Below are 12,279 nucleotides of genomic sequence, written 5' to 3' on the forward strand. Positions count from 1 at the left end.
ATTAAATGATGAATATGTATGACCCCAGAATTCATTTTTATTCAAATATGAAATGGCAGAGATTAGGCCTGTGTTAATTCACAGTTTAGTACTAATATTAGTAACTAATATTAATAACCTAAGACAGCTGCTGCAAAGGGCAGCAATTGTATTAGGAAGGCGGAGGTTTTGTTTTTGTTTTTTTTTGTAGTCCATGAAATTGCATATCTCAACACATATTGAAAAAGTGAATGCATGTTTATCTAAAGGGCAGGAATTGTATCAGGAAGGCCAAGGGTTTTTATTTTTTGTAGCCCATGATAGTACATGTCACAACATGTAATGACAAAGTGAAGGCATGTTAATCTATTGAAATAATTATACAACTTAGCATTTGTTTGCAATAATAGACATTTAACAATACATCTTTAGTCACAACAACAGTGCTTTTCCCTCATGCAGTAGTTAATGTGGAATTGGTCTTTAATGCAGCTTAAATGACTTTAAACAATGCTTAATTTCAGTAATCATAATTAACTTTCGGGTTCCTCTGAAAAGGTGACAGCAAGAAGACAGTGCTGTTAAAGTCCAGTGAGTGCTCTCCTGAGGTGATCAACTTCCTGGCCAACAAAGCGTGTCAGTGTTATGTGGCACTCTGTGATTGGGCATCTGTCAAGGAGTGGCAGGCCACTGTCCATGCCCTCAAACAGAACTCCACCAATCCAGTCAGCATCAACTTGAGGACTGATTTCAACTACATCCAGGCTCTGAGCCGTTTTGAGGAGGGAGATCTGGCTGAGTGTGGGGCTCAGCTGGAGCTACTGCCTGGAGAGGACTATAATTCGTTCTCCAGCAGTAAGGATAAGCTGGGTAAGTGCATTACAGGACAGTATCTTGAAATTAAAAAAAAGAGAGATTGTTTAAAATGAAGAATAAATCTGGTAAGTACGTTGTATTTTAAATAAGATAACAATCATATAAGATTGTGTTGAAAGATACCACCAAAGCAGAATCATAATCCCCATAATGCATGTAATAGAAACCATCACCAGCTGCACTAACTGCTCTTTTCAGCAACAGCCACCAGTGTAAAAATTGTAAGCTTCAAAGAGTTGGATTATAGATCAGTTTCCTATTTAGCCTCTATTTTGTATGTGAGTGCGTGCTTTTGTTACCCATTGGGGACTTAGACCTTGTTGGGACCATTGGTCCTCATGGGGACCAAAGCCTGGATTTCATGAAGCAAAACATCATCTCTGTTGTCCTGGTTAAGGTCAGGGGTAAAGTGTAAGTTGAAGTTAGGTTAAGAATAGGGTTTGATTTAGGATGTCTACCATTAATGGAAATCAATGCAGTGTCCTATCAAGGATAGCTGTGCAAACTTAATGTGTGTGTTGTGTGTTTCAGATCTGAAGCGGCTGCTGCCCTCCATGAGTCCAGATCCAGTTGAGCTGCAGAGAGCCATCGAGGTGCAGCTCCTTCGCAGCGCTGTGAGTGCCATGACCAAAGCCATTCAACAGCAGGAGCAGAGGACCACAGCCAATCCAGAGTGAGTGTTCGCACTAACGTGTACTTTTGGTCTTGTGTGTTAACACAAGACCAAAAGTACAGCTGGCCAACCATGGCATGAAGTTGTTGTGAATGTCAGAATGTCAGTATCGTAAAGTTGAAGAAATGGTTTGGCTAATCTGATGTAGGAAATGTGTGGGGAAGGATATTTCTGAAACTTTTTGGCCATTTGACTGACAGAGCATACTGGCAGATAATGTGGTCCAGAAACACTAGGAATGCCTTGAGAAATTTCTTCAAGTGTTGCACAAATCTTGACTTGGACTCGAGGATGAACTGATTAGAATTTGGCGATCAAGGTCACTGTGACCTCACAAAACATGTTTTTGGCCATAACCTAAGAATTCATATGCTAATTATGGCTGAATTTCAATTTGTCACAGGATAAAATTAAGCGATGACATTTTCTATCCAAAAGGTCAGAACTCAGATTGAGTGTGACATCATAATATTCTGCAGAAACACTTTTCTGGCCATTATTCATGACCATAGCTCAGGAACAGAAGGGGACATTATGACCATATTTCACATTTAGTCAGATACTAAATTTTTGACGCCAATCTTGGGTGCCCACCTTGAAACTGTGGTGATTGCATAGATCTTCTGTGCTGCCACAATGGCAAAGTTCAGATTCACTTTCATTGAGCTTCACAATGACTCTTCAAAAACGTATGAGTGGCATCACTGAGACTACATCCATATTTAATACAATCTACGATACATTTCCATTCACACAGATTTATGCAGTGTTCTTGTAAATCATGTGATGTGATGTTGCAGTACATTGGTGCGCTGCCTGAAGCAGACTGGACGGATCTGCTTGGGTCCTCTTCGCCTGTCCACCCTTATGCTCTCTGATGCCCTGCCCACCCTGCCCACCCTGCAGCTCCATTGCATTGCCACACTGGAGAACACACTCACTGGACACGAAGTATTTACACTCACACTTTCTGTTCGACTGTAACATAAATGGAATGTATTTTTATTAGCGATGTTTATTGTTTTGTGAATGTCCAATGTGTTTATTGTTTTGGATACCAAGTAATGTAAATGTCAATTACGTAAAAGAGCAAATACAAAGACCCATCATTATTTCCTACATACAAAGATACTAAGATACTAATACTGTTGAATGATGGAGCTGCTGACAAATCAGTGTAGTATAATGCTTCCTAACGCTGGGATCAGACTACATGATTTTTTTGTCTTTGATGATGGTCACAATGTCACATCTAATTATCATAATGCCATAAACTCTTGTGTCTTGGTCGGGTGACGGGCAAGATTACACTTATGACTCTGACCAATCCCAGAACATCTTATTTCACCATTACGCAGAAGTTCAGATGTCACCTGGTAGGTGGGTGAAGCAACTTTAAATCAAAGTGACACAAGTGTTGTGTGTGATGCTGGCAGTCTTGTGTATCGAAAAAAAAGAAAAGACAGAACAACTGTGGAAGCACTATAACATTCAAAGCAAATGCAAAAGGTGGAGTAAACGTAAGCACATTTGGTCATTATTTATATATCTGCTGAACAGCATGTGGATAACAACGACCGGTAGTTTCACATATAATAATTTTATTTCCACAGTTATTTATTCTATAAAGAGCAGGCTTGGCTCTGTTGGCTGCATCAAACAGGCTACCTTAACATTAGATCTGCAATTAGTAGCTAGCTAACCATATGCTACTAGAGTAATGATAAGGGTATTCCTACAGTTAAGACTGGGGATAATATTATGACAGCATAGCCAGCTACTCGCCTGGCTGTAAAGTGCTTCCGATATTTCTCGCCAACATTTGTCTTTTTCGACTCTGTCATGGTATTCCCTTCAGGAAACATCAAATAGGTGGTGGTACTGTTGCCACAGCTCAACGAAGTTTTCCTCTCTTTCATTGTCCAACCTGACAGCAGCAAACTCAGCATTCCTCCTCCTCCTCGCCATTGTTACTTGACTGTGCTGTGGAGAGAGCACCTGATTGGTAAATGCTCAGGAACATGTCATGGGACACAAGGAGTGTCAAGACAAGACAAAAAAAAAATCTTTCTTTTCGTCAGTGTGTCATGGGTTGTCGTGGGGCGTCCAAGACGCTGCACAACAGGTCATTTTGCACGATCAGCCACGACAAAATTGTCTCAAAACCAAGCTAGCTTTGTGTTATCTGATCCTGCCATAAGCCCTGGTTGGGCTATACAGAGTCAGTGTTTACCTGAATTATACAAAAGCTAAAAAGCAACACAGTAAAACTTCACTGTTGTTCTGACCAAAGAAAACAAGTTGTTTGTTGTTTGTATTCTTTGTAGGACTGTGTGATTCCTATATACAGTGATGCTCTCAGCTCTTGTAAGCAACAGGATGTCCAGCCTTTCCTTCAGGCCCTCAGATACACAATGTTCCAGAGACAACTCCTCCACAAAGTCAAAGGTAATCATAAGTTACTAGAAAAGATGCATTAACAGTATTGATGGCCTTGACTTACGACAGTGTTCTGTCATCAGATTGCAATTGTGCTTCTTCCTAACATTATCTTGACTGAGATTACACACTGAAAAACTTCTTTGCAGATCACCCAACAGCTGTGCGTGTTTGTAACATTGCCCTATGTTGACAGTATATTGACCTGCACTAGTTAATGTCATCCACATTTACATTATCTCGTTGCCAATATGTCTTTTGTGTATGTTGCAATTTACTAGATTGTTGTAGTACCAGAAGAATATTTCATATTCTAATATTTGATGCTCCATACCAATTTCCACGGTGGAATTCAGAAGAAGAGAACATCACAGAGCAGGCTATAAAGGTATAGTTAGGGTTTTCTGAAGTGGGGTTGTATGAGGTATTTACACATCGTCAATGTATTATCTACAGTAGATGGTGGGTCAGCATGCCCGCAGGTTGAAGGAGAGAGTAGTACCCATTGCTAGGCATTAGCGGTGCTACATGTTGTGGTATTACTAGTTATCTGCATTTCTCAGTAACTTACTGATAGTGTTGCTGTTTCCTGAATCATGAAACTTGCAGTAGCTTAGCTCTTTCATTGATCAAGTAGTGCGGTAAAATCCACAATAGCTACGTTTTCCTAGTCTGAAATAAAACTGCTAAGGATCATTAAGTTATGCTCCCACCAGTCTTGGAAGCACCTCTGTATGACAGCAGAACACAGACAAGCAAGCTATAGTTTCCTTGATGGCAATAGGGGTGAGTGCGAGGATGGAGAGGAATTAATCCTAAGAGATCTTAATTCTTTTTCTACTGTGGTTTTGAATTGAGTTGTTAAATACTGAGTTAACTTAAAGTGTGTCCTACAAATGTGCAGCCTGAATTGTAAAGTCTGAATTGAGCATACCCATGCAAACACAGGTGCACACACACACACACACACACACACACACACACACACACACACACACACACACACACACACACACACACACACACACACACACACACACACACACACACACACACTTTTCTTTTGGGTGGCTAAAATATATTTTGATGCTGACCCTGTCCCTAGCAGTACATTACCTATCTTCTGTGCCAGTTCTCCTATCTGCTTCTTCAAACTGGCAAACTGGTGCTGTGCTGACTCACCATTACTGTAGGTAATAGCTATGACTATGTCTAAGTACCTCATACAAACCCACTAAAAACAAACAAACTATCCCTTTATACAGGTGTATAAATGTGTTTGTATTTTCTGTCTGTTGTTTCAAGCAGACAAGCAATCATAGTCATAATAGATCATTTTGCCATTTTACAGTGTGTTGTCTCGTTCAACACAATATTAATGATGGTGGTAACTGTTTATTATTGAAATTCAGGGTTATATGCATGATGTTGGTAAGTAGTGTATAAGGGTTTTTCCATGTTGGGGGGTTTTCTTGTTGGGCCATGCCATAAACATCTGTAAGCAACTGAGTCATACTGACATGACTCACATGTTTTTTCACTGTACAGCATGGCATGGTTAAACACCAAGTCTCAGTGTGTATAAGGAGGTGTGCTGGTTTGCAAAAAATGCAGTTAGAGTCCATTGTCTGCAGCTCTTTGTCTGACAGCTCGGCGTCTGTCTGGCTGTTTCTCCTTGTTTCTTCAATATTTAAGACTGCTCAGCTGTCCAAATAGAGCCAAATATGTATACATTTTGTTGTGTACAGCTGTTTTTATTGAAGAATAGTATTGCATATTTGCTCTATAACTTCTTCGCAATCAAAGTCCTTTGTTGGTTCACCAATGGAAAGTTTTAATGTGAAGCAGAAGCAACAGGAAATGTTTGCTTCAGCGTTTTGTTTGTTTGTTTGTTGTTTTTAACCACAGCTCTGATATAGCAATCAGTAAACAGTGAAATAAGGCCACTATCTAAAGCAGGGGTCGGGAACCTTTTTGGCTGAGAGAGCCATGAACACCACATATTTTTAAATGTAATTCCATGAGAGCCATACAATATGTTTAAAACTAAAAATACAAGTAAATGTGTACATTTTATGTAATTTCAACACTTTTAAAGTACAATAAGTCTCTGAATTCTTTTTAATAACATTGTTATGCTGTTGCTAATCAATGATGAGTATTTATTACCATTAACGCGACTTCTGGTGCTGCATGGTTTTGCTGATGGCTTTGTAGTCTATTTGATACGTGGCGAGGTTAAGCTTCATGCAGGCATTGAGACTTCCATCCGTTAAACGTGATCGTAGGTTGGTCTTAATGTTCTTTAGATGTGAGAAAGACTGCTCACATGCATACATAGAGCCAAACATTGTCAGTACAGCAATACTCACACGCTGCAGTGCGTGGTATGTGACGGGAAGCACGTTCCAAGTTTTGACAATCAGCTGGTCTGCGGGTTGAAGTTTTTTCATTTCTGACCACTTGTGTTGGCTTGCCAACTCTGCTTGCTGTCGTGCAAGTCTTTCCAAATCTTCATTCAGTTTCTAAAATTAGTTAGCTGACAACTCGATTAAAACGAGGGAAGTTTACGTCCTGATCTCACGACAAGCCTTTGTGCAGATCCTTTTGCATATGCGCACATCGGCTGCTATTTTCGACAGCAAAATACGGCAACCCCACTTGAACAGTGTCTCTGCCTCATCTGCGTTGCCTATGCGATTGATAGATAGATAAATAGATAGACACAACGACATGTTTGTTTGCCACTTTCCCACTGAAATTACTGCGAACCGGCTTTCTAGTCGCCGGTTCGCACATGCGCAAAGGATTTGTCTGCGAGCCAGATGCAGCCATCAAAAGAGCCACATCTGGCTCGCGAGCCATAGGTTCCCGACCCCTGATCTAAAGCGTACTGACCTGAGCCCTGGAAAAAATGTTTATTTGTCCACATGAAGGTGTGAGATTTTGCCATCTCTTGTCCAGGTTACTCTTCCTCAATAGATGGCCACCTAATGGAGCTTTGTCTGACTGCTGTCAAATTTGCGCGAAAAAAAGGCAACATTGCCTTGGCGTCTCACCTGCTGAGCCAATGCAGTGATGGGACACAAGAGGAGGAGGAGCAGCAGCAGGACAAGCTGAAGCAGGCCTTCAGGCATCTCACCCTGGATGGCAGTCTGGGGGAGAAATGGGGACCAGAGCTGCAGATAGAAAAAGCCAAGGTCCTAAGAACTGCAGGTGAGGAACAGGAGACGTTCAAAACCTGTACATTACTTTTACAGGAATAGAATGGTGATTTTGGTCAGTACAAAGCTGAGAAGTTCTATCATATCTGGCCAGAGCAGCTGTAAAGGGATCAATGTCTAAGATTTAGGGGGATCTATTGGGAAAATATGACAGAAATGGAATATAATATTCATAAGTATGCTCTCAGTAGTGTAGAATTACAAATACGAATTCCTCTGTTTTTGTTATCTTAGAATGAGCTCTTTATATTGGCAGAGAGAGTGGGTCCTCTTCCATGAAGTCCAGCATGCTCTACTGCCATGTTTCTACAATAGCCTAGAACAGACAAACCATACAAGAGCCAGCTCTTGAATGCACCCTTCACCTTTGTCATAAGTTTCACCGTCACTGTAGGTTCTCCTACATGATTGGAAAGGGAGGGGTGAAGCGAGGGGTAATCATTTGGTTGCAAGCTGCTACCTCACCGCTAGATGCCACTAAATCCTACATGTTAGTCCTTTAACATACAGCCACAAGAACAACAGCACTATGAATAATATGTCACAAAGAAGCTCAGAAAATGAACCTTTACATCTCAGCACACACAGAACATAATGATGCAGAACAGGGACAAAAAAACTATATATGAACTTTTGAAGAGGCACATGGGATACAAAATGTTAGCTAACAAAGACTTTAGGACTGATTCCAGCTGACACATTTGTTGCCAGGTGTTTTCCATTTCTCAGCTGTTTGTTTATGATGTAGCTCAGGACACAGTCTTCAGTTTCCTTTAAGTAGTGTCTCCGTCCCAAGGCCACTCCATGACAGCCATGGAAATGCTGAGCAGAGCTGCTCTGTCCTACTGCCATGTGGGGAAGAATGAAGGTGCCGCCTGCCGCTCACTGCTGACACTCTGCAAATGGCTGTTGGCTGACTGGAAGGACATGACAGCTCAGCTTAAACAGGCATGCTCGGCTATCTGTACAGCTCTACCTTACAATTTGATTTGAATTTCATTGTTTTCAAATGTAAACCTGATATCTACATGATGTTACTGAAGTGTTTTTGGTACAATATGCTTACAAGTATTTTGTATCTGTTTTTAAAAGTAAAAAAAAAAAAAAAAAGTACAAAATGTGATTGTCTTGTTTTCTTTACACTCATTTACACCAAGTGTGCACTGTGATGTGTTATTAAGGAAAAATTAAAAACAGATTGTTGGTGTTTTGGTCTAGGTGGTAAAGAAGTCAGGAGCAGCAAACTTATCTGGTGCTGTTGGCAGCATGACATCTTTAAGCCAGAATATCTCTGCTTTGCTGGACCTTCCCCTTGAGGAGCAAGGCGTTCCCCACATTACTGCTGAGACTTCGGGTAATATCTACAGTACAAGCTCACCTATTTTAATCAGACAAATTTATGGTTAAGTATCCGCACTCAACACACGTTAAAGTATTCATACCTCTAGACACATCCAAGTATGTCAATGTGCTTTTCTAAACATCTAAACTACCGATGTCTTGTACTATTGTTAAAACAGTTATGGCTTTTTTCCTCCTTAATAAAAGGGTATAGTAGATTTATCAATAAGCTTGGTGGTCTCCCTCTGTGCAGTGAGTGTGGGCGTTGGGGAGCCAGACTTTGTGTTGGGCCAAATCTACCAGCTCTCCACCAGCCTGGCTCCAGAGATGGCAAAGTCTTGGGCAGCCCTGGCCAGCTGGGCTTACCGCTGGGGCAGGAAGGTGGTGGATAATGCCAGGTTAGTAGACCCAGTGGAATAGATGTATATGTACCAGTTGATGTTGTCAGAGGGATGTATATTGAACTCAATTATAATGTATTGCTAGGCCCATTAACCCTACAAACAGTGTTCGGTAGGAGTATTTCTGCTGATTTATTTTTTTCTCTCCAGCCAAGGGGAAGGACTGCCTCTTCTTCCTGGAGAAAAGAAGGAAATAGAGGAGCTGCTGCCACCAACCACCAGTGAAGAAGACAAGGACACCATTTTCAGCATTCTCGGACAGGCCATGTGTCGCCCTACTGGTATACAGGTAGACACTACCTTTTGTAGCTGACACTGTTTCTTTTTGGACAGATCCCACCACCTGTCACTATCCCACCCACTTTTATACTGTGATATTAATGATACTAAAAATTTAATTAAAAAAGGCAGAGGAAGAAACTGTGGTGATATGCTGTCATTACACAAATCACACCTTTACCATGAATGATTGCTTATTACTATATGTTGATTTCAGTTTTGCTGCATGTTTCAGCGAAATTCACATCCAGACAGTGTCCTCCTCAAAATCTTTTATTCAACATGCAATTCTGGACTTGAGTGATGAGTGACTACCAGATCTTAGAAAACTTGTAAAAGAACTGCAGTAGGTTCACAGCTTAGGGGCCCAGACAGCAAAGGGCCTGGTCACCTTTTTTTGGTGACCGGGCCTGATTTTGGCTCCTGCCAGAGGACTTCAAGCAGGGATCAAGTTCAAAAGAACTGAGCAGATCACAGATATAGGGGCGAGCAGGACAACTCAAGGCTTTAAAGATAAGAGGTAAAATCTTGAAATTTACTTACAGATAACCAGTGACGGGCAGCAAGGATTCATGTGATGTGCTCACTTGTCTTAGTATGCATTGAAAACCTGGCAGCAGGATTGTATCAGCTGCAATCTTTGGGTGTATTATTGACTGATAGCTGAATAAGTGCATTGCAGTAGTCAAGTCTGGAGGAAATAAAAACATGGATGACCTTTTCGAGATCAGCAGAGGAAAGGAATGATAGATAGATACTTTATTCATCCCCAAGGGAAATTCACAAATTTCATCATATTCCACAAATTTAAAGTAAAAGGCATGCAATAAATAATCCAAAAACAAACAGAATGCAAGTTAAGGTGCATGTTGAACAGAGTGTTGTACAGATTCCATTCAGAACATTGAAGAATGTTGACATTAATGTTCAATGTGGAGTTGCACCATGTGACAAAGTCCTGGATCAGTGTCCTGTACTCCTCCTCCTGTCCACTCCTGGTACAGGCCTCAGTTTATCTCTGAGGAGAGAGATTGGTGTAAGCAAGTAGACAATAGTGTACTCCACTCCCACCTTCTCCTGGTAAGCAAACTGCAGAGGGTCAAGGGCGTGGTGCACCTGTGGCCTCAGGTGGTGTAGCAGCAGTCGCTCCATGGTCTTCATCACATGTGATGTCAGGGGGACTGGCCTGAAGTCATTCAGCTCCTCAGGTTGTGGTCCCTTTGGGACTGGGATGATGCAGGATGTTTTCCACAGCTGAAGGACCCTCCCCTGCTCCAGGCTCAGGTTGAAGATGCGCTGTAGGCGGTCTCCCAGCTCCAACGCGCCGACCTTCAGCAGTCGAGGGGATACTCAATTTGGACCCGCTGCCTTGCTGGGATGAAGCCTCCTCAGCTCTCCGCACACCTGGGCTGCATCTTGGGTGGGGGGATGGTCTCCTCTGTGCTGGTGTTGAGAGGGAGAGCAGAGGGTGGGGAGGGGGGTGCAGTACTCTGAGGTGTGAGTTGGGGTGGTCAAACCTGTTGAAGAAGTTCAGCTGGTTCCCTCTCCCCACATCTCCTTTGATGGTGGCGCCCTGGTTCGAGCTGCAACTGGTGATGATCTTCATCCCGTCCCACACCTCCTTCATGCTGTTGTTCTGCAACTTCTGCTCCAGCTTCCTCCTGTACTGCTCCTTCGCCTTCGTTTCCCATCTTATGCCTGCACTGGTCTGATCTGTGTTCATATGAAACTAGTTATCAATATTATCACCAAGAAATTGAACAAATTTGGGGTCTTGAAGCCATTTAGTTTGGAGGCGCCACCTAGGCGGGCACCTGGTAAGCTTTGTTATATTAAGAGTAAATGATATGGGAGCATGATCAGACAGTACTATGCTGTCATAAGCACATTCATTCACATGGGGTAATAAATTCATAGAGATCAGAAAATAATCAATACGTGATGCATTTTTGTAAGTGTTTGAATAGCATGAAAACTCCTTTTGTTAGGATGAAGCTTCCTCCAGACTTCAATTAGATTGAGATCATTTATAGACTGAAGCAAAACCTTTCTAGTGTGCGAATGAGAGACATCAATGCCTGTGGAGCGGTCCCTCAGTGGGTCTAGCACACAGTTGTAGTCACCACCTATTATATATTGTCCAGGAGTAGAGGATATAGTGAGAAATAAATTCCTAAAAAAAATTGGGGTTGTCCTCATTAGGTCCATAAACATTGACTAGAGTAATTTGGGTCGTTAATATTGTTCCTTGTAAAATAATGTATCTACCTGCTCAGTCAATTACTTCATGGCTAAGGCTGAACGGGATTGATTTGTGAATTAGAATAATAACCCCCCTGGCTTGGGAGTTAAATGAAGCTGCAAAGATTTGTCCAGGCCATCTTTTTTTAACTTTAGTCGTATCAGTCAAATGCGATTCCTGCAGAAAAATTATTTGGGATTTAAGTAATTTAATTCTGTCTATACCTGTTTTTAATTTTACAAGTTTATTCAATCCTCTAACATTCCAGGATGTGATCTTGATTACTGGTTTACCTACCATGAAGCATAAAAGTAATTATACAGCAGTGCGCTATACAAAGATCAACTTTACCTCTCTTTTTATCAAGGAAGAAAACAAACGGGAAAACAAAAACAGAAGGACAGTAATTCCATATATACAGTAAACAAAAAACCTGGAAAACCCTTATGCATTTCCCCAACTGAAATATATAATTGTAACCCCCTGGGTATCTACAGACTCTCGTCATTTTACACACACGATCCTCATAATTAGGAGCAGTGTGGCATAAAAGCTTTAAGAGTCTCATTCTTCTGTGGGCTCCAACAAGCTATCATCTTAAATAATCAGACCATTTGAACAGTTCTGCTAACATGAAATGGATCTTATTTCTTAACATAATAACAAAAGTGTGCTGTTATAAAAGCAGGACAAAAATACAGCCTCTCTATAAAGTTATATATAATAAAAAAAAAAATAATAATAATAATCCCGATTAAAACAAACTGGGATTCATTATATTATTATAAACCAAATGTGCTTGTATGTTTGAATGCCAGTTCATCT

General features: G+C 41.2%; 1 protein-coding gene across 1 annotated transcript in view; it reads left to right on the plus strand.

Annotated features, from left to right (window-relative positions):
• Positions 1–12,279, plus strand: part of smg1 (SMG1 nonsense mediated mRNA decay associated PI3K related kinase) — a 148,023-nt gene that overhangs the window by 59,382 nt on the left and 76,362 nt on the right. Inside the window, exons 25-33 of the mRNA XM_076751852.1 lie at positions 538–849; positions 1,387–1,528; positions 2,329–2,479; positions 3,856–3,976; positions 6,932–7,183; positions 7,988–8,139; positions 8,410–8,545; positions 8,786–8,930; positions 9,084–9,222. Of these exons, the coding sequence (XP_076607967.1) occupies positions 538–849; positions 1,387–1,528; positions 2,329–2,479; positions 3,856–3,976; positions 6,932–7,183; positions 7,988–8,139; positions 8,410–8,545; positions 8,786–8,930; positions 9,084–9,222 (1,550 nt within the window). The remainder of the gene's footprint in view (positions 1–537; positions 850–1,386; positions 1,529–2,328; positions 2,480–3,855; positions 3,977–6,931; positions 7,184–7,987; positions 8,140–8,409; positions 8,546–8,785; positions 8,931–9,083; positions 9,223–12,279) is intronic.

The sequence above is a fragment of the Chaetodon auriga genome, chromosome 16 (genome assembly GCF_051107435.1).
Source record: "Chaetodon auriga isolate fChaAug3 chromosome 16, fChaAug3.hap1, whole genome shotgun sequence".
Taxonomy (NCBI): domain Eukaryota; kingdom Metazoa; phylum Chordata; class Actinopteri; order Chaetodontiformes; family Chaetodontidae; genus Chaetodon; species Chaetodon auriga.